The sequence below is a fragment of the Rattus norvegicus genome, chromosome 17, assembly GCF_036323735.1.
Source record: "Rattus norvegicus strain BN/NHsdMcwi chromosome 17, GRCr8, whole genome shotgun sequence".
Lineage (NCBI taxonomy): Eukaryota > Metazoa > Chordata > Mammalia > Rodentia > Muridae > Rattus > Rattus norvegicus.
Genome location: NC_086035.1, coordinates 50,027,858 through 50,055,342, shown reverse-complemented (window position 1 = coordinate 50,055,342; position 27,485 = coordinate 50,027,858). Strand labels below are relative to the sequence as shown.

General features: G+C 40.6%; 1 protein-coding gene across 2 annotated transcripts; it reads right to left on the bottom strand.

The window, feature by feature from the left end:
- Positions 1–1,088: 1,088 nt before the first annotated feature.
- Epdr1 (ependymin related 1) lies at positions 1,089–25,752 on the bottom strand. Of its 2 annotated transcripts, NM_001007625.2 has the most exons (3): positions 25,232–25,752; positions 3,623–3,831; positions 1,089–2,601 (listed from the first exon to the last, which is right to left on the bottom strand). In NM_001007625.2, the coding sequence occupies exons 1-3, from the start codon at positions 25,498–25,500 to the stop codon at positions 2,405–2,407; spliced, it is 675 nt and encodes a 224-aa protein (NP_001007626.1). In that variant the 5' UTR covers positions 25,501–25,752; the 3' UTR covers positions 1,089–2,404. The 2 variants fall into 2 exon arrangements, with proteins under 2 accessions (NP_001007626.1, NP_001389366.1); NM_001402437.1 differs by lacking the exon at positions 3,623–3,831.
- Between the last annotated feature and the right edge of the window lie 1,733 nt (positions 25,753–27,485).

Genomic DNA, 27,485 nt, shown 5'->3' with positions numbered 1-27,485 from the left:
CTGATACTTAGATGTAACCCAGGCATTATCTCTCAAAGAAAGTGTTGACGAGTCACCAGCCTGGTGCAAAAGGCCTGTTTGTTGGGCTAAGGGGTCTCTGCTGGCTGTAGGTGGTGGAAAAACATAGTACCCAGGGCCTTAAGATCCATGAGGAGTTCCTCATCAGATAAAAACCCTCTCTGGGCTTTTTATTTACTTTCTGTGTTGGAGTTTAATTACTAGAATGGGTCAAATGAAAAGGGAAGACACTTTTCTGTGCCCATGAATAAGATACTTCTTCCTTTCTGCTTTCATTGTGGATATAGCCTGGACTGTGCCCAGAATCACAGGGCTGAACAGAGATATGTGGTTTGGACTGGACAAAGGCCATTCTGAAAGTGGGGATACGGGGAGAAAGATGAGCACTACCAGAATTTCTTGATAGGCTGAAATTCTTGAAATGTGGCTGTGTCATTCTTCTTGATCTTTGGCTGGCCTTCACTCTCCTTTGTGATTTCAGGAATCAGCTTAGCTATAACATGAATATATTATGACATTATAATTATGAATACATTACAGGTAAATGAGAATTGGATGGTTTCTAGGAAATAGAGCAGAGAAAGGGTAGTAGGCATAAATATCGTTCCCAAAACCAAGGATGCCATGAACCCTGACCTAGTGGTATCTAAGGAGAGGGATAGAAGCAGTAGCTGCAAGAACTGCACTGTGATGTTACCTGTGATCCTGATTACTGCACTGTGATGTTACCTGGGATCCTGATTACTGCACTGTGATGTTACCTGGGATCCTGATTACTGCATTATGATGTTACCTGGGATCCTGATTACTGCACTGTGATGTTACCTGGGATCCTGATTAGTGGTGAGGACTGACTCAGAAAAGCAGATCGATACTGCCTTTGAAGCTTCCTTCTGGTCCAGGAAACTGAAAGCTGAACTTTATGGACGATGAGACTTAGTAGGCTCTGAAGATAACCAATCTGGTTTGGATTATGGAAAGTATTTATGTGCTTATTACAGAAGGATTTTATCTTCCTTATTATTCAGTTCATACATATTTATTAGAAAAACAAACACTTCAAAGAATAATTTGTAGGGTGTCAATAAATTTGTTTAATTGTATAGAGATAAATTACAATATAGATGGCTACAGCATAAAGCAAGCTTCACACATTTCTCTTGATAACAAAAGGTGATACGTGGTCAAATGAAACACGGTGATAAAGAATCTAGAACAGTAGGTTGCATTAGTACAAGTCTCCCTAGCAACCAGAAAAACCAACCCTGTTTAATAGATGAGAAAACTAAACACTGACAGAGCTGATGAGCTCCTCTCTGCAAATGTTTGGGGCACGGACTACGTGCCAGGCACTTGCTTGGTGCTGGAGATATTAAAGTAAACAGAACACGATACCCGTAACTCAAGGGATTCTTACCCAGGATAACAGAGGTTAGTTTCCAGTAATCAGGAAATCCTCACGCAGCATACTGAGTATTGTGAGCAAGGCATGCCAAGCTGTAAGGTGCAATGAATTCAGGCATTGGAGCAGCTCACAGGGGGCACATGTGAGCTGATGTTGGAAGCGTGAGCAGTAGTCATATAGACAGAGAGTTTCCAGAAAGGCAAGGCGAGAGCTATTAGCCTAGTGCATTTACTACTTAAAGGATTAGAGTAGCAGAGAATCCTAGGCCTTACTTGGGGGCCTCCCAATTCAGTGCTGTTTTGCAAGCCTGTTTGCCCGCTAGAAAAGACATAGTTTCAGCACAGCAGTCAGTACTCTTGCACACAAAGCACCACACACGGCTCGGACTTCATCTCACATGAAGATACTAAGATTGTCTAAGCCTCCCGCTTAAAACTTCTTTTCCCTTCAGAGGCAACATTGCTTTGCATTACAAGTTTCTACTTCCTTGCAGAATATCTACATCCGGTGGGCCATGTGACAAAATTTAAGCTTGGAAAGAATCTTAAAGGGTCATCTCATAGTAGCCAGAGGCAGGTGTGGGGTCAGTGGGAACTGTCACTACCCTAGTGCACACAAGCAAGGGACTTTCTTTGTAAGGAGAGAACTGAAAAAAATTATACTATATCTTATTATCACTTTCAATCTTATTGGCAATAATAAAAGGTTCACTCTGCAGAGGCAAACTCCTTGTGCCGACCCCACCTTCACCCCGTCCTACCCTACAGCACTGACTACACACCTGCACACAGAAAGGATAACCCAGGTTCCTTCCAAAAATAGAGCTGAGCAGCCACAGTCAGATGACAAGCAAGTCCACATAGGGTTTATCTTCCTAAAACTAGCTTTGCTTCTCGTGACGAGTTGCTTTCCAACTGGCCTCTAGTCCATTTCCACACAAAGTCCCTAAGAGCTGAGGTCGTGGCTTCCGCTCATGGAAATTCACAGGGAGCAGTTCTCTTTCATCTTCTCTGGCTGTGCTGTCTGGCACGTGCTTGGTGGGGTGAACACAGAGGGGTCTTTAATGCCCAACTGCACATCAAAGAACCGAGTGGACAGGACCACAGTGTAGTTCCTAATGAAGGTCTCCTGGACCGGGTAGCAATCCTTGGCTGTATAAACGCCAATCCAGGTTTCATCTAAAGAGGAAAAAAGTTGACCTTTTCAGACAGCAGACAGGCAAAATTCCTGAACATTTTTATTTCGTGGTATCATGCATGACATAAAATGCACTTTTAAACTTTGTTCAAGGATGCATTTTGAAGGTGTCCACATCAGTTTATATCATCATAACTTACCTTGCAACTTCCCCAAACTGAAAACTCTGTTCAGTGGTTTCCCATCTTCCTCCCCTCCCATGCCTTGCAACAGTCATGCTACTGACTGACTGATAGATTTGAGCACTTCATGCACACAGTATTTATTATTTGTGTTTGGCTTGTGTCCTTTTACATAATAGCCTCAAGTGTCATTCATGTTGCTACATATGCCAGAATTCCTTTCCCTTCAAAGGATGAAAACTATCATAGTATCACATTTTGTTTATGCACTTATCTGCTGATGGTATCTGCGCTGTTTGCAACAGTTTGGTGCTAGGGATGAGGGCACTATAAATATGGGTGTACAGATAGCTATTTAAGTCTCCGCCATCATTTTTTGAGCATATATTCAGAGTTGGAGGCTCTGGACCACATGGCAATTTTATGTGTAATGCTTTGGTTAAATGCCATAGTGTCTCTCACAGACCGAAAGCCTACTCTATATGTTTCAAAACAACCTCAGAAGTAAAAAAAAAATAATTTTTATCAAAGCAGGTCTGCTTGTATTTAGAATAATGGTCTGGAACACAGAGGTTTTAGGAAGTGATGGAGGGGAGGTAAATGTTGGCACCTAATTTAGGAGTATTATTGAAAAAATTCCTTTAGGTCACAGACCTCATGGATTTCATGAAAAGTCTATAGCAAAGGGTGATCCCATAAGATCCAAAGTGACAACCTACTAAGAAAATGGTTACCCATAGTTGCCAAGTACACAAGGGATTTACATGGGCTTTAAAACCTCATCTAAGCATGTGACTTTCCCCAACAACTACGTTCAGTAAGGAACTTAGAAGAGTGTATTCCCCAGCATACACTCTGTGGCAATCCTTTCCATCCTTACAGGATCTGGCTGTCCTCCTGTCAGACCATTCCTGGACCATGATCTGCTCCTGAGGCCCTCCGATAGAGTACTGATCTTCAAAGGTAGAATTCTGGGGAATGTCGAGAGGATCCCAGGGTTCTGCCAAGGGTATCTTTGCACACAGTTTGGTGGCTTGTTCAATCTGAAACATCACTCCATCCTTATAGAGTAAAATGTATTCAAATAATCTGAAATGTAGATTCAAAAAATAGTTAAGGATGTTTATGTTAAAAATAATCATTTCTTTCATCAACATAGAGCCCAAAGACCTTTGATATAAAGTATCATATAAATTATTTTTAAAGATTGTAAATAACTTGTTCTTTATAAACTTTATTCCCACCAAATCACCCAACTGTGGAAAAATTAAAGTTTAGAAGTTAAACTTGAGTGTTCAAGGTGAATTCTTATCTGTGAACCACTACATGCTAGACCCCAGGCTTAGGCCCCTGAAATGAGGAGGACACGTGGGTTTCACTACTGGCTTATGGTGATTTGTTTAGTATGCGAAAGGAAAAATTCACTTTTGCTGCATTAAATCAACAGAAACTGAGAATTCACTGAAGACAAACAGACAAAATACCTGCATCTAGGGCCTAAGCAACCTTTATGAATGATTTGCTCTGTTGATGCAAGGATACATTCTGTGTGTAGCCTGACGAGTGTACGGCAGCAAGGACAAAGGCCGAGGAACATTTAGAGTAAATGACTAATACAGCAAGCTTGTCTACAAGCTATCTATCTCCTCTAGTGACTTCATACACGCCCTTCCTACAGGGTGAAAGAAGGAATCCGGAGCCAGAAATCTCTAGGGATTCTCTGTCGTATGTCTTAAAGTTAAGTGATTTGGGTTCTTTCTAAAGCCCCTGGGTACACAGTCATTTCAAAGTGAAGCCAAGACCTTAAATAATGCTTTTCATAAGTTATAGGAGACTGCTCACTATGGTCTGGGAGGGTAACTGAGTGGCAGAGCACCTGCCTGACATGGTTTGATCCAAGCACCATGAGGAAAATGGGCAACTGATCAATGATCTTTTCTCGATGAGTCTCAGGCTCTACAAAACATGGTGATGCAGGATGCATGCCCTCTATTCTGAATCTGTGTTTGAAATTAATTTCATCGAAGTAAAGCATTATTAATAATGTTATCTATTTTGTCAAAAGTATCACTATTAGCATTATAATTTCTATGAGGTGGTATAGAAATACAATATGATCACGAGCTCATTTTATATATTTACATGTATCTCACTTATTCAAGAAAAGCAAGAACCAGCTTACAAGAGGGAAAAGCAATGACTGAATAGATGGCATGCATTTAAAGGTGGGAGTGAATGTAGAAAGAAAAGAACATATGCATTTATGTAATACTGCTGAAAATAGAGGTAGTATTGGGCTACAGAGATGGTTCAGTGGTCAAAGTGCTTGCTAGACAAGCATAAGAATCTGGGTTTGGATCCACAGTATCTCCATAAAAGTAGGCATGTCAAAGGATGTCTGTAATTCCAGTACTGGGTGACATGAATGGGTCCCTGAAGCTCACTGGACAGCCAGCATAGACAAGTCAATACATGTCAAGTTTAGTGACAGACCTGATCCCAAATCAAAGTGAAGAGTGACCAAAGAAAGGTACCCAGGGTCCACAACTAGCATTCATATGTATGAAACACCCACGCACAAGTGCCTGCACACACGCATGTGTGCGCTCCCGTGCACACACGCATGCTAATAAATACATACACCACACATTTACAACATACTACACACATAAGTGTTTTAAATAGAGCCAATCTCTTCTAGAATACATGTAGGGTACACAAAGAATAAGCCAGTATTGTCTGTTATGTAACGATCTGTTAAGTCACCAAGACAATAAAGCCTAACCATTCATTGACTGAATTTAGAAATGTCAGCAACACATCCAAAGGAACCTCTTTCCATAAGCAAATCCTATTCTATGGTGCTTTTTATGACAAGTTGACCACCCAACACTCTGCTATGCACCCTCAGAGTTATACAACAGAATCATTTCTCCCCACTGTTAGCATCATGCCATGCTTTTCCTAGGTTATGGTGTTCAAACTGTGATAACTGTCCCCTGAATGAACATAACTGTGTATAAGGGGATAGCTTCCTGAGGCTATTCCCATCAACCCCCAATCCAACCTAACATCTATATCCCCCATACAGACCTTGGCACCCTCACTTGGGCTTACTGACCTACATGACAATATGTGACCTAGTGGGCCATATTCAGACTGCCTTGGATGTGTAGAATTGGGATTGAGGGACTACTGGTCAGCCTCTCTGTATAAATGAACTGTCATATGTGAACTCAGAAGCTGTGGGGATGATTTTCACCATGTGAAATGAGTAAGACTAAAGAACAAAGCGGCAAAAAGAAAGAACTAGCCAGCTGGTGTTCCCGTAGCTGCACTGTTTTCTGAGGTGCTCAGAGACTCCACTAGGAGATGATGACCTTCCTTTGTTTTTACTAAGCTTTAGTTTTGGCTTGTGACTTTGTACTGCCCATGACCAGTGCCCATTTCTGATATAGTTGAGGAAACTGAGGCTCCATGTGGGGTCCAAAGGAAGAGCTCTATTTAATTAGCTTTCAGGTGTAGGACTGAGTCAAGAACTTGAACCGAGGAAGAAGGCGGGCTTGGCTCACAGCTCCAGAGGACCTGCTGCTTTGGGACCTATGAAGCATCATGGTGGGACCATGGAAGACAACAATTGAAATTTTAGAACAATGACCAATTCTAGAGACTACTGAGAAGTGGGGTCCCCATGGAATATCCACACTGAACACCCTTAAAGTATAAATTGGCCTTATTGCATTTTTTTCCTGGATTTGCTGGACAGCTTCCTTGTATGCCATTAAACTTGTGCCTCTAGTTTCTCTCCCAGCAATCCCCCCATACACACACACACACACACACACACACACACACACACACACACGGTATTATGTCTGAGGCTTGATGAGACTTCGGCTCAGGAAGCATTATCATACCATGAAAAAAAAGCTAATTCAATTTCTCAGTGTAGTGTTGCTAACCTTGGCCACCATGACATATGATAATACCTGTCTTTCCATGAGCAATTGGCCATCATTGTTGAGCAATACTTTGTGATGCTAGGAATATCCTATTTTCCAGTGTTGGTTTTTATTTCAATCACCCATAAGGTGCTTTTAAATATTTTAGATGCATTTATCTTATTTATTGCTTCTGTGCAGCTTGCAAGTATGTGAGGAAGGGGACAGTTTGTTAAGTCCAAGCCCATGTTCCTACAAAGGTCAGAGGAAGACCACTTGTTGGAGTGGGTTCTCTCCTTTACCATCAAAATTCCAGCGAGAAATCAAGTAGCCAGGCTTGGTGGCAAATGGCTTTATCTGTTGTGATACCTTGGCAGCCTTAACCCAGAAATTTTAGATAAAATCATTTCTTGAATTATTTCATTAGAGGTTGATGTAATAAGACTAGGGCAGAATATATGACACCTGTCTGTGTTGCCTAATTTGTGCAGAATCTCCCTACTCTCAAGGCCCCATATATTAAGTGGTCAAGCATCATCTCCTGTTTAGTCACTGAGAGTTCCTTCGAGCCACACAATACTATTAATCTTTAAATACTTGGTGATATTGTGATAGCAGATGTCCCAGGATCGTTGTGGGCTTTCCTAGTCAGACTTGGTGGGACCAGCGTGGGGTAATAGATGTTACTGCTGGAATGGCTTTTCAGTAATAACAGCCTCTTATGTTTACAAAATCATAAATTCATGTTGCTATTTCCAGCTGAAATTTAATATCATAGGTTCTCCTCATTGCTCTTACATTTATCTATCATGTCTATTAAAATAAAAAAGCCTGTTTCCAAAATTATCAACAAAGTGATGCGCATGCTTTATACTATAATCAAAACTGTTAAAAATTAATGTGTGGAATACAGGTAGGATTTCTTCACAGGGTTGTATCCTTAGTTGGAGTTGTTGACGCTTGGAGTCAATATTGTGCTAAAATGTTCACACTGAGTAAGTCGACTCCCTGTGTGGTTATTCTTCCAGATTAATAATAAGCTTTCTTTGTTTCAGTTTGTTCTAAATTTAAAAACTTTATACTTTTCCCCCTTGATTTAACTTCATTATTTGAATATGAAAAAATGTCATGTTTTGAAACTCAAAATGCTCTAGAGAAGCATATGGAAAGAAATCTTTCTCCTTCCCCAATCTTTCCCCTTCTTCTCCACAGGCATTATGGATAACACTTTTTGTCAGCTTCCAATATTTTCCAGTTTGCTACCATATTTTATATAGACGAAAGCACCACAATGAATAACTTTGTTCTCTCCTGTTTGGGAAATGCAACATCATCTGAAACAGAATACCGAGGTCAAAAGGTCAGAATATCAGTGGTTGTTTTAAACACTACCAGATTTCTCTCCATTAGACTGTGCTGTTTTGTACTTTTACTAGCAACACATGAGGCCTGCTCTCTTTACACCTCTGCCAAAAGAGGATGTTGCCAAAATTGTATCTGTGTCCATCAGCAGGTTAGAGAATAAGATTCCCAAGGCCAAGTTTTAGATCTTTAAAAAGGAGGGGGAAAAGTCCTTAGGAAAGATGACAGAAACCTAAAGTATAATGCTTGAGAAGCTTACACAGTACCTAAACTAAGAGGTCACAGGCACATTAGGACACTAACTATAGAAGCCAGGATCCCCACTTTCCAAGTGCTGCCCTTGGATGAGTGAGGTGGTTTCCAATCACGCAGGTCAGGCGAACACGCTGTCACCTCTCAAAGCAACATCTTGGCTTTTTTCCTCTGAGAAACAACTATCTGCTCTCAGGTTTGGTGACTTTATCTCCAGTTTTCCGTCTTTTTAAAAAATTTGCCTTTTATGTCTTAGTCACATATGTTCTTAACTCTAGTTTTATAGAGAAAAGGATTTTTGCAATTTAAATAAGATTTATTTTATTGCTTCTAACATTTTTTTATTCCTAAAACATTATCTATGGCGTGTTTATAAAGGAATGACTCCATGCTCTCTGTGCCTGTTTTTTTCTTATATTCAGAACTTCAAACCAAGTTGAAATTTATTTTCATACATGGTCTAATATCTATAAGGAAATGTTGTTATGTTACAGTTGCTGCAAGAGCATTGTCAAACAGTCCATCTTTCCTTGGTGATACGAAATCAAACCCCATCATGTACTCAATCTCTCTCTGTCCCTGGATCTACTTCAGAGCTCTTCTATCCTGCTGGGCTGCATGTCAGCTCACTAGAGCCGCACGGGCTTATTTAGAAATACTCACGGTACTCATCAGAAATTGCTTTCTTCTTTGATAGAGTTTTACTCGATAGCTAGATCTAACATTTCCAAATAAAGTTAAAAATGAACTGTTTAGCTCAAATCAACTAACCCTTAGATAACAATTTTATCTTGTTTGGGTTAAATATATGTATTACTAATGAAAATATAATACCTTTACATGTAAAGTCATTCTACCCTCTAAATATGTATGCCCACTTTTGATTTCTATGATTTAATAATAATTTTTTCCTAAATACTTTTTATATTTTTTCCTTTAAATACTTTTTATCTTTTGATGCTAGAATAAATTGAATCTCCTCTTGCCTGTTAAGTTTATAGCAGGTCATTGTTTATTTATATACATGGAGATTACAGGTTTGGATTGTTAATTCTATACTCAGACATCATACTGAATTCTTTTGCTGCTTGAATTCAGTCTTGGTTCTTATTTTCAAGGCTGTCTACATCATTTCCTTGAAAAAGATGTGTCTTCACTTCTCTGTGTTAGCTCTCATCCTCTAAGCACTTTCTCTGGCTATAAAACCAGCATCATTAACGGAGTAGGAATGACAGCATCCTTAGCTGAGCGGGAGAAAGAATACACCCTCAATATTGAAATATATGGGCTTCATTTATTGTGGTAAGAAAGTGGTGTCATTTCCTGCAAACTTCCTTCCACCAATCTTGTTTATTGAACTTGATCAATTGTCTTTCTATTAGACTAAGAATATTCTCATGTACCCCTTGTCTTAGAGGCATTAAGATTTCAAAAAAAAAGAAAAAGAAAGAAAAAAAAAGAAAGAAAGGAAAAGAAACTGTTCTTGCATTCCTATGAAAAATGTTTCTTGATTGTGCTGTATTTTTTTAATGTACTATTAGACTATACTTGCTAGTGAGGAATTTTTCATCAATAGTTACATAATATTTATAGGGAGATCACAGTACTTTTAACAGTTCCCATTTATCATATATATACTGTTAGCTGGTTTTCAATTCACTGTCATTCATATGGTCCATGTAGAGAGTTTGCTCTATGAAAGTCTCCTTTTATGATCTATTACTACCTCCTGTAAATAGGTCTTCACATCACAACTAGATGTGAAGGCTTACACATATTTCTGCATGAAAGTATATAGTAGAAGGTTATGCTATTAGAAGGAAGGAGAACATACATTAATATTTTACTTTGGTGTAAAGTTCATAAATAAAGTGAAAGTCCTTGCAGAAATCTTTGGTCCCAAATCCAAGACACACCATTTACTAGACTTTGGTTGTCTGGTTACAATTTTTTTTTTTTTCGGAGCTGGGGCAATTTTGGTCTTCTTGTTCCAAACATCTAAGAGTGTTCCAGAACTTTAAATTTTAGAGTGCCTTTATGAAGATCACGGAAACAATGGATATTAAATGGCTGTACAAATGTGAGCCATCATCACTAGGTGGGAAAATGCAATCAGATTTGGGTATACTGCCACTAGCTAACAGCCAATGAATGAATCATTCATTTAACTTGTATAGGTTAAAAAAACTGACAATGTAGCAAAGAGGGGTTAATTGATGTGGGAGGAATGGAGTAATGGGGGGACAACTTCCGACTGCCGTGGTGAAGACCTTCAGAGAAGTACAATAGGCATTTTTGCTCCTTCCCCTCATCTTCCTCTCAAAATGGAAGTTGAGGGAATCCTACAACTTATTCTTGGTTACCTTTTGAGCTAAAAGCAGAATGGGCTCTGGCCTTGAAGACTTGAGGGAAAGCTGAAGAAGGAATAATGGAGATTTCTCTTAGAAAACAAGAGGAGGGCGCTGGCTCAATCCTACTGTCTTTGAATGTAGTTGGATAAAGACATGGTGCTTGTATGTCAATGTGCTAGGTAGCAACTCTGAGACAACATCCTAGAAAGGAAATAGCAATAGACAGAGCAAAGTCTGAGGTTTTAAAGAAACTTAGTAATATGTGTCACAAATACATCTCAAGAGTTCCGATCAGCAAACCTCTCCTAGTACCACCTTTTCTGACACTTGTTCAGCATCACTAATGGGTTACTTTAAACCCTGCATCACAGACACTGTATATTGATCCTTATGGAAGTTGGGTGAGAGTTGCAGAATGAGCAAAGCCCAAGCATTTGGCTAAACTTAGACTCTAAAATATTGAAGTCAAGCCCGGGAGTGAGTTAACCTAATTAGCTACTGCCTGAATGGCTAAAGTGAAATTATTTTCTGGCTTGAATTGTGGAGTCTACGCACTGGCAAATTCAGCTGGTTTGATTGTCATTAGCACATGTATTTTTTAAAAACACATTAAAGTATGTGCATTTTAGATCACAACTTAGTAGTGAATATTGGGGTCAGGGTTAGACTCAAATTCTGCTTATCTATCAGATTTATTTCCATTCCCTAATGCTGTGCCCCACCCCAGTCTCCACAAAGGAAGCAGTGGCTCTTCACTCACTCATAAGCATATGACCATCTCAGACACACTAAATTATAGACAAGGCAGTGCACTGATACAACTTGATCACAGAAGTACTTTGGCCTTTATGGAAGCTATTGGTCAAATCTTGGATTCATTTACCATGCAGTATAATAGATTAGTAATCTTAACTCTCAGGAGGAAAGTCTGAGCTACAGTCACTTGCACTCTGGCACACATGAAGTGTGAGTTACACCCTACAGTAATGATGAGACACAAAAAAGAAAAACACTTGAAAAATTCACTGTCGACATTCTGCCAACTACATACAACTAAAAGAAAATTAGAATATTTAAGAATGCAGTCTGAGGTAAAGTTAAATTGAAGTATAATTTATGTGTGTAATGTGAGCAGACATAGGTGGCCAAACTTCAGTCCTTGGAAACTAGTTCAAAAGGGAAAAAATGCTCAAGAAATTAAAGTGCTTTCTCTTCCAAAAATACAGCTTGATTGATACTGGCAACTTGTAGGAATATTCTTTCATCTGATGGGACACAGAGCATTTTTTTTCCTCAAGGCAACAGTTCAAGCTAGTTACAGACACTCAGAGGAATGATCTCATTAGTACTGAGGAGGCCACACTGCCATGAAGCATGGTGTATTTTACAGCTATGGCACAGGGACAGGATGTAGTAGGGGCAATGAGGCTGGGCTTGCAGTGAGCCCTGAGATCTTAAGTAGGTAAGTAACCTTTCCCAGCAATCTGAAGTAGAAACTCTCACACACATACACTTTCAGAGAACATTTAATAAAACACTTGAAAAAAGGAAGTCAAGATAAAAATGCAGTGGTGTTAGCATAAGACAATCCAAAGACGAGAAAGTAGTAGATAATTGTGGTGGTGGTGGTGGTGGTGGTGGTGGTGGTGGTGGTGGTGGTGGTGGTGGTGGTGGTGAGGAGGAGGAGGAGGAGGAAGAGGAGGAAGAGGAGGAGGAGGAGGAGGAGGAGGAGGAGGAGAAGGAGGAGGAGGAGGAGATTTACAAGATATTATTTTGGCAATAAAAGTTTAAAAATTAAGAGATGGATGAAAATGTTAAAGACAAAATAAAAAACTTAAAAAGATGCATGTAAGAGAGCCAAAAAAGTAGAGAAACTATCCAAAGTACAGGAGGAAAGAAAGATTAAACCTGTAGAAATAGAGCATAAGGGGACATAGGGATAGTCAAACTGAGAATAGTTGCCTAGCATATGAAAGTCTTTGGGTTCAACCCAGAAAACTGCAACATTTTAAATTAGCAAGAAACAAAATTTAAAATGTTTAGTGTTAGACATGACCTGGAGACATCAAATTCAAAAATAAGAATAATAAAAAAAAAACTTCAAAATGAGGGTAGAGAAATGCATATTCGAACTAAATTCAGGGCTAGAAAGGTTGTCAAGATGGTAAAATGCTTGCTATGCAAGAATAAGAACCTTAGTTCAATTTCCAGCACCTGCTCCAAAAAGCTGAGCCCAATGGAGTGTTTATAATTCCAATGTAGGGAAACAGGAGAACCCCTAAACATGGCCAAGCTCCTTAGGCACCTGTGAGTATAAACACACTACAGAAATCCCCCTGTAGTGAGCCATGGGAAGTTGTTGATCTTTCAGGAACTGGATCCAGGATGGCGAATAAGGAAACATGGCAAACAACGCACTTTAAATTCTTTTCAATGTGGTAAGTGAGACTTAAATAAATACTTGCCTTGTTTAATAGGAACCATACTAGTGTTAGAAAAACCAGACCCTAAACTTCCTTTTTCAACTCCTTAAGGAGAGTTTAGATCTCATAATGGTGGATTCTCTGGGGCTGCAGGAGTACACAGGCCATACCTGGAGCCTTTAGGAACTCCAATCTCCACAGTCACAGAGTATGTGATATGGTAGACAAAGAGGACATGGGTCTGAAGTGAAGCACTCCCACGTCACGCAGAGGCAGTACCCAACAGGGCATCTCCATGGATGATAAGGCTGGGCTAGGTTCTTCCTTCAGAACTCTTTGCTCCCAAGGATGTGAGTCTGTGAGATCATTCCTGGTCCACTGTGTTCTTTCTTCTAAAGTGACCTCTACAAGCATTTTGCTAGCCCAGGTACATTATTAAAAGAATTATGCATCATTATGCATCCAAACGCACTTCAAAAATATCAAAGTGACGTCATGTTAGGCAGTCTGTTAAATGAATCACTGAGTTGGCCATGTTTTATCTACAAATTAGAAAACTTTATAAGATCTGTCAGTGATTTTTCACTGAAATGATCAATGCCCTTGTTAAACCAGCAGCTTTCCAGAGTCAATGGTGAGTTCTAACCCTACTCACCACAGACAGAACCAAACCACAGCAGTGTGCCACCACCCCAGATGTGCCATTCTGACCATCTATTTCTTGTTTATAGTACCACAAATTACTATACATACTTAACTCCTTATAGATATGATGTGGAAAGTTGGATGCTCATAGGCTGCTAACCATGAATAAGCTTCCTGAAAGTCAATTTGATTAACTGTAGAACACTTTTAAAATATGTAAGTCAATTCATATTATTTTCATGACTAAGAACTCAAAAAATAAAATTTAAAGTATTTAATATACATTTGTATGAAAATGTAAGGCTACTTATTTTACTGTCAGTTACACTAATTACAAACAGGGGTAAGGAAATGTGGTGTTCCCATGACGAGGGATTATTGCCTAAGTAGCTTACATTATGTCTTTAGCTAATGTTTCAGTATCATTTAGTAGCATGAGGCTCTTAAACAATGACTTTTTAAATTTAAAATTCACACTGTATATTTCCATTTTACCTTTTATGTAACAGGTCTGGAGATTAAATCCATGTAATACAGGCTTTCTAAGCTGAGCTAAACCTTAGCTCTATGTTTCCACTTGAAACTGTTAAGTACAGGAATAGAACACCTGGAAAGCCCATGTGCCATGGCTGTGAATTCTGATTGAAGGACAGTGAATGGATGATCCTTCTTTTATTTGCTTTCACCATTGTCTGGATTTTTCTGTCATGAACATGTATAATGCTGATAATACCAAAGTCATAAAAATACATATCATGTGTGTATTTATTATCACATCTGTATCTGACACTTTTATTGAAACTTACTTTCTGCCCAGAACCCCTTAGTACAAAGAATCCAATAGTATACTGGTACTACACATGCATCCTCTCCCTTCAGAGAAGAAAGTCATTATGAAGGCTTGGCAAGTTAGCTAATGAGACAATGACAGGCCATGACAGTAACCTAAGCAAAGGAGCACAGGATGAGATGGGGAGGGTCCTGTGGGGAGACTTGCAACAAAGGCAAAGAGAATAGATATGGAGGGGCCAGGAGTTAAGTCCCACAGGGACATCTGTGCCCTCCTTGAATCTAAAGCAGGTGAAGTTACATGACTCAGACATTTATGTGAACACAATCACTTATGTTATCAAGCTAGAAAACAACAGGGCAGAGCAAAATTATGGGTATAACAGGAGAATTACAAAAATCCAGGTGTGGGACCATGGTAGCTGAGATTAGGATGAGAGAGAAGGTGTAACCAGACTCTGTGTAGTTTTTGAAATCAGAACATGTTGGATTTATATCCTGCCTCTTTGGAAGTAGGCGAGAGAGAAGGATGACTACATGGGTTTATGCTGACCAAGCAGATCTGCTGTACCTAAAGAAAGGGGAAGTTTAGTTTATTTATGTGTTTGGTTCTTTGGTTTGGGTTTGGGTTTGGTTAGTTTGATTATATGCAAAGGAAACATTCATTTTGGACATGCTGCATTCACAATGACCACAGATTTCAAAGGAAGACATCAACCAGGCAGATGGATCCATAAGTGCAGAGGTGAGGGAAGATCTCTGGGCAGCAATCAAGTACGTGGGTGACACCCTCCCCCAGTGAAGAGGTGACAATTAAGTCCATGACTTACATGATCTCACTAAGATAGAGGGATCAGAAAAAAAGTAAAGGGATGGGATGCCCAGCCATAGAGCCCCACCATTAACAGTGTAGAGTGTAAGAATAGCCATGCAGACTGAAAACAGGAAATGAGGCAGAGGAGGGAGCAGAGTCTGGGGCAGTGGTTGAGTTGGTAAATTTTTCGCTCTGTAAGCATGAGGACCTGGGTTTGGAGTCCTAACACCGACATAAAAGTTGGTCATAGTGGCACACACCTGTAATCCCAGTTCCTGGGGAGGCTGAGATAGGAGACTCATTGGCAGCCAGTCTGGGGAATCCATAAGCTCCAATGAGGGACTAAGAAGGAATCCAACATTGATCACTGGCTTGCACTTGCATACACACTCACACATGTGAACATGTACACACACACACACACACACACACACACAGAGAGAGAGAGAGAGAGAGAGAGAGAGAGAGAGAGAGAGAGAGAGAGAGCAATATTTATTTTTCAAATAACAAGAAAAGTTAGGAAGGTGGCATGCTGAAAGCCAAGTGGAAGAGGCACATCTAGGTAGGGAAGGGCTGCGTAAGAGAATCAAGGCTGCTAAGGAGTTTAAAGGTGTTTGAAGTTTCTGGTCCTATTCAGAACATTCTCCATGGAGCTGTGTGACAGTTTGATTGGAGAGGTTTGAGAGAGCCTAGTAGGACAGAGATTGGACTTAGTGTGAGATGCACTTTAAATAGAAGGAGGGAAATGAGGTTTCCACTGTTAATCTTCAAGAGACTCTTTTTCCTTAAAGATGAGTAAATAAAAATTTATGAAGGAAGGAATGAGAAATTTTTACTGGAATTGGGAAATATAAGACTATCTCATTTTTTTCCAGGAAAAATAAACCACTAATTGGTGGCATATTTTCAGATCTTTGGGCATGTGGCCCTGACCACCTTCTCTAAGGTCAGACTTATGAAGAAACAGCTCAATGTTATTGAAAAGATGTTTCCAGAACAGTATGGTGACCACTTCTGATGACTTCCATTCATAAAGTTTTTTGTTTTTTGTTTTTTTTTGTTTTTCTTGGCTCTGTTTGGCTATTTTATGCCTTTAGTAAAAGGAATACATCCCTGAACTCCAAGGTCTCTAGACCCTCTTAAAGCAAACTGTGGTTCTTCTCAGAAAGTCTCCTATTTTGAAAAAATGTCAGCATTGCAAATCAATATGGTTTATTTTGAGAGGTTCGAGATCCCAAAAGTAGTACATTTTCTTGAGTTAATAAAACAAAACAGCATCTCTAGCCTAAGATGAAGAAAGGGAAAACAGGTCAAAGAAGAAGTCATGCCCAAGCCTTAGAGTCTTGAAATGAAATTCCAATCCATGAACAGGGTGCAGGCCAGTCTAATTCCGAGAGACTTACAGATACTCTCTGAAGGCCTGCAATGGTGCCAGGTTGACAAATTCAAGAGAAAGCAAATATCTAGGGAAAATGAAACTTGCCTTTCCTCTTCCTCTGCTTGAGCAATACAGACACCATTAAAGAGACCCAAACATCTGTAAATGTGATGTTGGGGAGCAGCACCAGGGTGAAGCAGGAATCACTGTGAGAAGGGAACACCCTAGCTGCATGATTGGTCTTCAGTGTATCTGAGGATGAAGTCTTGTTCATTCCTGTGTAAGAAGGGAGTTACAAACTTGATGGGTTCAAGAGGAGAATCCGCCATGTTGTGTTGAACTGGAATGGAAAGAACTACAGAATTCTTCCATGGATAAGGACTGAAATTCTAGAGACAAAGATTTAAATGTGTGCATATTTGTGAATGAGTGCATGAGAATGTACCTGTGTACTTGTTTGTGCATATGTGGTGTGTGTGTGTGTGTGTGTGTGTGTGTGTGTGTGTGTGTGTGTTATGACCTGACTCCTTGTCAGCCCTGTCACCTGAGAGCAATGAACACAACTAGACTACAGACTTGGACTTCCAAGTTTTTTTTCTCCAGTATTAGTAACCAGGACATCCTGGGAAACAGTTTATTCCGTGGAAAATATATATGATTATGAAATATCTTACTCTGCCTCTAAAGACAATCGAGGAAAACTGGAAGAGGCTCCTCTGAAAAACTGGGAAGGTAAAAAAAAAACAAACAAAGAAACAAAAACCCCCAAAACCAAAAACAAAACAAAAACAAAACAAAACAAACAACCCCCCCAAAACAACAACAACAAAAAAACACAAAAAACAAAAAACAGGGAATACAATGAGATCCCTGAGTCTGTATTGAAACAAGTAAGTTTTGTGTTTGATGAAGAGTAAGAACCAACAAGATGGAAAAGTATCTTCCCACGAAATTACCTATTAATTATGAAGGAAGAAGGTGTCACGTCACAATGACACAATATGATAAACAACATTATGTGGCTAGAGTACTCATACAGATACAATACAGTCTAAGCTTTGAGACACCCCATACTGAGTAAGATAAACATGAATACAAGGCACCAGAGGAACACTGAACAAAGCATCAGGGCAGTAATCTTTAAAAATACCAGCTACAATTAAGAATTCGGGAATTGTTCTAGACAAAAAGAGATCACAGATATGGTATCCTAATGTCATAATTATATTTAAACCATATTCTTCTGCTGTAAAAACACACAAAAGTTAGCCAACAAAACCTGAGTTTCAGGTAGCATAATAGAGCCAGTGTTGACTTTCTGATTCACAGCTGTATTGAAGGTACAGGGAATGAATGTCCTTGCTTGTAGAAAACATACTGAGGTATCGGAAGACCATGTGCATACCTGGTGGTCAATGAACTCCCCAATTGTTTAGGGATTAAAATTTTTGTACTGTAAATAAATAAAAGTCTTTTTGTTCTGTAAATGCAAGGAGATAATTTCAAAATAAAGTAAGATAATGTGTTTGGGAAAGAATCATTATTTCCTTTCTCAAACATGCAAGAATTGATCTTAAAGGTGTTTTCCTCTAAGTAATTCCATTCAGTTCATATGATAATGGAGTGTAAGAAAAGAGAGGTGGGTTTAGGCTCAGGGCCAAAGCACTAAATTTCTTTTCTTTTGCTTATGAGGACAAGCTTAAATGAAAAGGAGTGGGAGAGAAAGAAGCTTACGTTTGTGCAGAAGGACGGGGTGGAAAGAACTTTCAGTCTGTCACATCGTTGTAGAAGCCATCAGCTTGATGTAACAGAAGCTCCAGTGTGCTTCCAGGATATTGACAATCCTGTATCCCTTACACAGAAATACTCCGAACTGAGGCACCATTGAAAATCAATGATTCACACCCTATGGCTGTCTAACAGAATTCCCTCACAGTTTCCAACCAAACCCAGTTTCATACAACAGCAGGGAAGATAAATGGTTTTTTGTTCTCTGGAGATGACTAAGACGGACATGAAATAATCGCAACATGAATGATAATCCATTTGCTACTCAGTCTGTGACATACTTTTCATCACTTATAAATAAAAAATTTCTGGTGGAACACACAAGACCAACCCCTGGGCAGCCTACTAAAATGTTATCACCATGTGTGCTCCTCCCCAGACTCTCTGCCCTCCACATGTGTAGCCTCACTAATGTGAAGACACTGTCTGTAAGCAGAAGTGCGTTACTGGTACCCTGTAGGATACATTCACATCTACTTTGCTCCCCTCACATAAAATCACCCTATTGATTAAATTGTAAAAATAATCAGCCTGCTTTTCCTTCAACCTTCCCAATATAATCCCCAGGAGTTTAATCCAGAAATCAGAACAGACAGTTGGAACCAGAAGACAAAATAGTATCAATTACTAATTTTTCCTTTTCTTGGTTCAGACTTGTCTTATCTGAAGCTCATAAACTATTTTAATCTTTTCCATCATCTCAGGGAACAGAGATCCCGGAAAATCCTAGTCATTCCCCGGTAACTATCACTGGGATTTTCCGTAACAATCTGGATGGGGAAGGAGGCTCTTAAGAAGTTGATCCAATTCTACATTTATGTTTCAACTTACTAGTAAATATGAAGAGACAACCATCCATATTTTTTTTCAAACAACATCTGGTTGCTTGGCCATACTGCTGTTATTTGAAACCATTTTGAGTTTGGACCAACAAATCTACATTTAAAGAAAGTAAAATGTATCCACACACTAAACACTCCTTTCTGCACCTGATTTAGGGCAAGGGACAGGATTGTGAGACAGAACCCGGCCAAAAACATTGGAAGAAGAAGAATACAATTGCCTTCTATAAGCCGTACTCTGAAACCATCACATGATGATATAGCAAGATTGAGGCTGCGGCTTACAAGTACAGTGATGTCTGAAACCCACACTAATTAGTCAGTAAGTTATGAAGGAAAGAGACCTCCTGACTCAGGCTTGAATGATGTCAACCTGTGTACTGTTGAGAGTGAATGAGTCCAGACCAGCAGAAGGGAGAGTAGGTAGTAGTGAGGAGGCATCACAATTGTAACTAAAGACGTCATTTTACGTTCACTTCACCTGCATCTTAGTTTGGGTTTCTATTGATGAAGCACCGTGACCAAAAGCAACTTGGGGAGGATAGGGCTTATCTCAGCTTACAGTTTGTAGTCCATCATCCTGGGACGTCAGGGCAGGAACCCAGAAACAAGAAGTGGAGCAGAGGCCATGGATTGAGTGTTGCTTACTGACTTGCTGCCTCCTGGCTTGTTCAACCCACTTTCTTGTACAACCTACCCAGGGTTGGCACAGCACCCAGTTGGATGGACCTTCCTTTATTACTTATTAAATCAAGAGAATGCCCCACAGGTCAATATGGTGGGGGGCATTTGATCAACTGAGGTTCTATCTTCTCAAATGACTTTCGCATGTGTCAAGTTTAAAAAATACAGTCAGCACAATCTACCCTTGACAACTTGACACACAAACACATCACTATTCAACTACATCTTTTCTTTCTCATTTGTCCCCAAGATGTCATGTTAATATTCATACCACAATATAAGACATTCTGAGCTTTAAAAGTTTCACGGGCTTCAACATTTTATACAACTTAGAAGTTCACGCTCTTTAAAATATTTAAAACTCTATCAAAATTCCAAGCCTCTCTAATACTTCTTATCTCTCTAAAATTTCAAATTCCTTTAACTGTGAGCTCCTATTTAAAAAAAAAGTTACATATTTCTTATTTCAGAAAAGAGAAGCCAGGGTACAAGGTACACCAGAATAATGCAAAACCAATGTGTAACACTGTAAAAAGCTCAGTGTGGGGCACCTGGGACTCACTCATGACTTTCATGATCACCTGGGCTCCTCCAAGTCCATGTCTATCTCTGCCATCAGCAGCACACAGCCTGTTTTATAGGTTCAGGCTATCTTCTCTCCATAGTTGCTGCTATCGTGGGCAGTCACCCCATGGAACTGGCATCTCCAAAATACTACTGCAAGTAGGCTACACCTTCACCAAAGGGATCTTTTCAGGGACTCTGACCCTGCTGCATGGTGGCAAGCCTTAAAGTTTCTCCATAATGTCTTTAATCATAGAGCTTCTACTGTAATTGGGTCTGAACATTCACCAGTGGCCTCTCCTGATCTTTTATGGTGACAAACCTACTTTCCATGACTCCTTCATGCATGCCTTTGCATCCAGGACAATCTGAGAAACTCAAGTTAGGTGGCTAGAATGTAGTACAACCTTGGCCCCTCTGGATCACTGCTTCTTTGAGCTGAACCCAGGGAAACACTTCTGAAGAAATTCTACCTCAATAATGCTGGTCTCTTCTTAATTGCAGCTGATTCTTCAGCCTCAGCTGATGAATATCAATTATACCAGCAAAGTAAAACAATGTTTCCCTTTAGTTGTTATTGAATAGTTGAATAACCACAGAGTCTTTAAGGGACTTTCAAACTTTCATCTAAGAACTTATCCAGCGAGGCCTCCATTGTCTACACTGCTTTCCACATTGTGTTCTAAGTCTTCACAATACCTCATTAGCCTCTACACACCCAATGGATTTTCCAGCCAAAAGTACAAATGTTACAACAGTCCTCCCAAAAACAAAATGCCAGGTTTATCTCAGTCAGTACCCCACTCCTGGTATAAATTTCTATTTTAGTTAAGGTTTCTATTGCTGAACAGCATAACCAAAGGCAATTTGGGGAGAAAAGGGTTGTTTTATCTCACATTTCCTTTTAAACAGTCCATCATCAAAGTCAGGGTAGGAATTCAAGAAGGGAGCTGGAAGCAGGAATTGAAGCAGTAGACATGAAGGAACATTGTTTATTGGCTTGCTCCCTGTGTATTTCTCAACCTGACTTATTATACAACCCAAGATCACCTGACCAGGAGTGGTGCTGCCGTCAGTCAGATGGGCCCTCCCACATTAACCCTCAATCAAGCTCACAGGTCAGTCTAGTGCAGAGATTTTTCTCACTGAGTTTCCCTCTTCCCAAATGACATTAGCTTTCTTCAAGTTAACAAAAAAGTAGCCTACAAAACGTGACAATTGCTAAATATTATCCTGGGAAGAAATACTTTATTTGTGATGGAAAACTCAATGCTGTGCATAAAACTGAGCCTAGAGCAGACAATCACCGGGCCTTTGTTCATTTATTTGCTCCAACTCTTTGATAATAACCTCCTGATCATAATTTGGCTCCTCACATAGTATTGAATACAAGGAGAGAATGATCTAGCCTATCTCTGTAGATTTGAGACTACTCATCTCCATGCCAGCTATATAAAACTTACTGAAATATAATTTAGCATTTGAGTCTGTGTACTGAGTCAGTTCCCAGAGGGAATATACTTGTGTGTGTTGCTCAATCAAGTGTCTGAGTTCAGAGGAGCGGTCAGTGAGACTCTAGCATATGGGAAATGAAATCCACCAAGATGATGATGGTAGGTAGTGAGGGAACCACCTGTGACTGCTTACTACACACTTTCTCAGTACTATGAGATGAGATAATGTAGCATGTTCTTTATATTTTTAGCTTAAGAGAGTTCTCACAGTCTCCTAATAAATGAGTTGCTGTAAGTTGCCATTTTGTAAAAGAGAAGCTGAATCTCAAACAAAAGCCACAATAACCTTACAAAAGCTCACTTTCAGAACCATATTCAGGCAGAGATGTATCTGAGTTCGTAGCCAAATGTCTTAAGTGGTGAATGATACTTCTTGGGTGAGAATGAACCCTTAGTCTTCTCCTGCTTAGTTAGCATCAGCTGAAAATTGAGGTGTGCAGCCCACGTTCATCATGTCTACTCACCAGCACATAACCACTGCACAAGTTTCATAAGTACACATCAAGACTCATGTCCCACTTTCACCCTGAGTGAAGAGAACTATCCCTGTTCCAGGCTGCCAGTACAGTTAGCTCCAAGTACCAGTAGTGGCAACCTGCTCCTCTTTGTCCCTCCACACCATGCTGCCTCTGATCACTTATCTATCACCACCTCTTTGTCAGCTCCCTAATGTAGCCACCTACCCAGTTTCCTCTACACCTGAAGCCTCTAAGGAACTCGAGTGTTTGCTTCTACACACACAGTATTGCTCTCATTTTTGTAAACCTCTTGAGGAGAAAATCTCGGTCATGCATCCAGTGATTTTTATGCTACTTAATGATGACATTCCAACTGTTCAGACGCCTTCAGCAAGATCTCTCAATACACTCTGTGCCTGCATCGTGATTGGGCTACTAGTCTCAGAATATTGGTTCTGCCTATAAACTCCCAGATGACAACCTACTAAGCCTGGAATACATACATATTTATGCCCCCTAACAAAGTCTTTTCTGTATGTCACCCCTGGTGGATTATCTTGGGTATCTGGGGACCAATAATTTGGGATATCATCTTCTCAAGAAACCTGGTCATGTTTCCATCATATGTGTATTCATCATAGGGATAATTAAATTACTGACTCCACCTTCAGACTATTACCTACTGAAAATCAGGACCTATCACATTGATAATTGAAACAGTCTTTGCCATGAACCAAAGCTTACTGGATGAGGAGTCGATGGATGAATGAATATGAACGTAATATATTATAGATGTCAGAATCTATGCAGCTTCCTTAACTCTCAGTTGTGCTATAGAAGGAAAGTTTATCATTTTTTTAGATCTTAGTGTCTTTATGTGAATGGAAATCATACAACCTATCTGTGATGTTATGAACCCTAAGCAAAATTATCTAAAACATGCCAAGTTTCAGCACCAGTACACTATATAACATACTCAAATGATGGATATTATTGTGCCCTTCAAGACCCAATGAAAAACATTCATGTTCTTGAAAGTCTCTGCACACTCACTCTGAATCGTCTATAAAGACACTACTGTGTCTCACCTTCCAGGCTAATGTAAAGCTGTCCCTATTATCCAAGGAGAATTGAATCCAAATCCAATAAAGAGCCAAATCCACGGATGCTCTCGTCATTGATCTAAGAATGACAAATCATTGCAGCTTACAAATACCATTTCACATATACTGGGTTGTTCACAATAGCAAATATAATCTAAATGTTTATATTATATCTATTATTATATGTTTATAAATATATATGTGTATAAGTTCTGTATTGTTAAACAAACAATGACAAGAAAATTGTATGTATGTGCTCAGTATGTGCAATGATTTCACATATTTTCTATCCATGGTTTGTTGAATCCTCAAAAGCAGAAAGATTCCAAGAGTAAGGTGTGTCTCCTGCATTTGGTAAGAGGTGGTCTTGCACTCTGAGAAGGTGGTTCAGAAAGTGGTACTGTAGCCAAGAAGTCCAACAGTTCAAGGGCAAATGCTTTTAGGTGGAATGGCAGTACCAAGCTCTGTTTTGTGCCAGAAGCTGATAGTTCTCATTCAGCACCAGTCTTACAGTTCACTGGAGCCTTGCACCACGGCCATTCATTCCTCATGGTGCAAATGCCATGAAGAGATGTTAGTGTGATAGCATGAAACTCTCCAGAAGTTAGCAGAGGGCTGGGCCAAGGAGACAGGTGGTGATCTTAAATTAGAAACTAGTGCTTAAAGGGGCCAGAAACAAGGTGACATTCCAAAACAGTATTCCTCTATCAATGCAAAATGGAAAGCTGAGCTGACTACCATTTGTTTTCTTGTGTGTGTGTAAATGTGCATGCATTTGTGTGAGCATGTGTGCAATGGCATGCCCTCCCATTTTGCAATTGTTGTGGTCATTAAAAATAGTTTTAAAAAACTAAAAAACTGACAACAGAGGAGGATAAATAAAACTGGAGTTTTATGGTGGCAATGCATGTGCCCTAATGTCAGTTTTAAGGTGGCAGTACATGTATCTAACAGAAGTTTTAAGGAGACAGTACATGTGATCTAATGAGACTTTTAACTAGTTTTTCAAAAGAGAAAAATGACAAGGTGGAAACAAACATGGTCATTTTATAGCAGGTAAGGAGTTGTGAGGAACTTTTAAAATCATTTCCCCACACCATTTACAGTGTTGTCCTTTGAGGCACATGAGGGAAGAGAGAGAACCGACTCTAAGTTGTCCTCTGGCCTCCAAAGGGACAACACACACACACACACACACACACACACACACACACACACACACACACACACTGTAATTTAAAATGTTTTCATTGTAAACAAAAACTTTACAGAATATTGTGTGTATCCCTTGTAGGTGGCTTCTAAAAAAACATGCCCTAGACTGCAGGGGCCTACAGGTACCAGGAGCCTGACTCAGCAGTTAAGACTGGGGGCTAACTTGGACTTAGAATGTCTGACTTTTCCATCCTGCCCTTGGAGAGTCCTTTCTTTGCCTGCCTCCACCTCACTGGGCAGACCATGCCATTCACAAACACCCCTATAAAGTTATTAGGGGTAGGGAGGAGCCGAGAGCTGCTAGGGGTCTAGCTAGAGTATCAAGTCCCTGAACTGGTGTTCCCCTGGCCCTTCCACACCGCCTACCTCTTGCAGGGGATCAGCGCCTTCCTTTCGTCCAGCACCCGCACGCGCTGGTTGAGACCATCGTAGGACACCAGGGCGCGGCTGTTGTGCCCGCTGCTCTGCTGGTACAGAACCTGACGTCCCTCCCACTGCTGGGGCGCCTGGCATGGCTGCGGGGTTCCCGGGGAGCCCGCCATCCCCAGGCCGCACAATATCCAGACCCAGAGGCCGCCAAGCAGCCAGGTCTCCCGGGGCCCCTGGACCAGGCGGCGGGGAGCGCGTGTGAGCATCGTGATTCGCGGCCCTCCGGGTCAGCCAAACCTGGGAGGGAGCCGAGGCCCGGCGTGGGAGAGTCACGCGCGTTGTCTGAGCGCTGGTGGAAGATGTGCTCTGGGACCAGCTCAGGAGCCCTGGCCTCTCCTGATTTTCCGATTTTCCAATTTTCGGTTTTAGAGGCTTCCGGCTTGGGGGTCCGAGTCTGGGGTAGCCGTGTGTGAATCGCCCAGAGCTCTTTCTGCCCTGACCGAGGCTTACTAACGCTTGTTTTTCCTGCTCTCTGCTGCCAACAGGAAACGCAGCGGCAGTGATGCCACCAGCATCCTGAAGGGCATCGCGATATAAAGTGTTTGGGATGAATGGGCGAATGCCCTGAGAAGGGACTCCTTTCTCCAAGAACTGCAACACTTCAGTGGGGGTGATTTCATGGAGGACAGGAGCAAAGCAGAAGTGTGGCATGTTCTCTAGCTGCTGCAATTTGTTCCTTGGGAAAATTGCGACCTTTTTTTCTTTCTTTTACAAAGTAAAAGTGCCACAATGGGCCCTTCCTAAAGAAATGACACTAAATAGCTGTGGTGTTTGCTGTGCTGTTCCCAATCTCAGGCCTTTACGTTGTCTCTATGTCACAATTCAGTGAGATTCCTCTCTATCCCAACATTCCAAAGCTTCAAGACAAGAGCTTTGTGTACTTAGGGATTTACATTAGTAAAACGTGTGTGTGTGTGTGTGTGTGTGTGTGTGTGTGTGTGTGTGTGTGTGTGTGTGTTTGTGTGTCTGTGTGTGTGTGTGTGTAAATAATGTTAGGATTAATAATATAGAAACAAGACCAGATGAGGCAATGTTTTAAAGACCCTTACTTTACAATGTTATTTACATTTACACTCAATATCAAATATGAAGGAGTATGAGCCAGTGGGAAATGGTTTGGGCATTCCTGCGTGAGGTCAAGAGAACACTGTCCAGGATTGGAGTTCAATCAAGTATCTGAAAGCCAATCTGGAGCCTGATCCTTCAGGACCTTAAAAGCTGTTAAGTGTTTTGTTATTAATATCAAGGGCTGTGGGAACCACCAGCCCACAAAAAGTCAGGGAGGAACCCCTTAAGGGATGTACATTAGAAAGCTCACTTGGGCAGCACAGGACAATATACAGGACAATAGAGCCTGGCTGAGCGAAGGCAATTGGGATAGGGTGGAATGGAGCTTGAAAATAGAGGATTGAAGTTGGAGGCAGGGATTTCTGATTTGGGTAAATGAGTTTTCTGTCTGAGGAAGGAAGGAAGGAAGGTAAATTCTAGTTAGTCTAGTTGCCTTTGAGCTATCTGGGGACTATCCAAGTAGGGAAAACCAAAGACAGCTCTGTACGACTATGACTTGGGCACAAAGTACTGTGATTGGGAAGCCACAGGCATACAGATGGTCACTAAAGAGGATGGGGATGTATGTGGATGGATAGTTCTTGTCCCCTCTCTCCAGGGGATATTTGCCAAGGAACTCTTCAGCCCTAAGTTTCAAAAGTTTCAAGACTTAGGAAACCTGGAGTCGACTGGAAAGTGAAGAGTGAGGTGAGATCTGGGGTCAAAATCTTGAGAGCAGTCTGCATATAGCAGGGGAGAGAAAGAAGGACAAGGAGACTAACCCCAGAGAAGCACTCAGCTAGAGGACAATGGCTTTAGTGCTAAAGCTGGAAGCCTTTTTGGAGGGCTGAAAGAGGAAGGACAATCGACAAGAATTTCCTGAGTCCCTCAGCTCTGTGTAACAGTCTATGAAACACAGAGCAGACAGACTGTCTGTGGGCCTGATAGGTAGGGTTACAGACAACAATGAAGACAACTCAGGCTAAGCATGAACTTGGGGTGAGCTCATCAATGGGCTCTACTCCTCTGTTCCAAATGCCTGTCTTAACATTTTCCTTCTTTTAGTTTTTTCTTGATTTCTTTTAGTGCCGGGATGAACCTAGGGTCTCATCTACTTTAGCTTGAAGGAAAGTGGTGGGAAGTT

Coding starts and splice junctions, on each gene's coding strand:
- Epdr1 (NM_001007625.2), bottom strand. CDS start 25,500: ATGCTCACACGCGCTCCCCGCCGCCTGGTCCAGGGGCCCCGGGAGACC. Junction 3,832..25,231: donor GCGCTGATCCCCTGCAAGAG/GTAGGCGGTGTG, acceptor TCTACATTTCAG/ATTATTTGAATACATTTTAC. Junction 2,602..3,622: donor CAGGAGGACAGCCAGATCCT/GTAAGGATGGAA, acceptor TTTCCTCTTTAG/ATGAAACCTGGATTGGCGTT.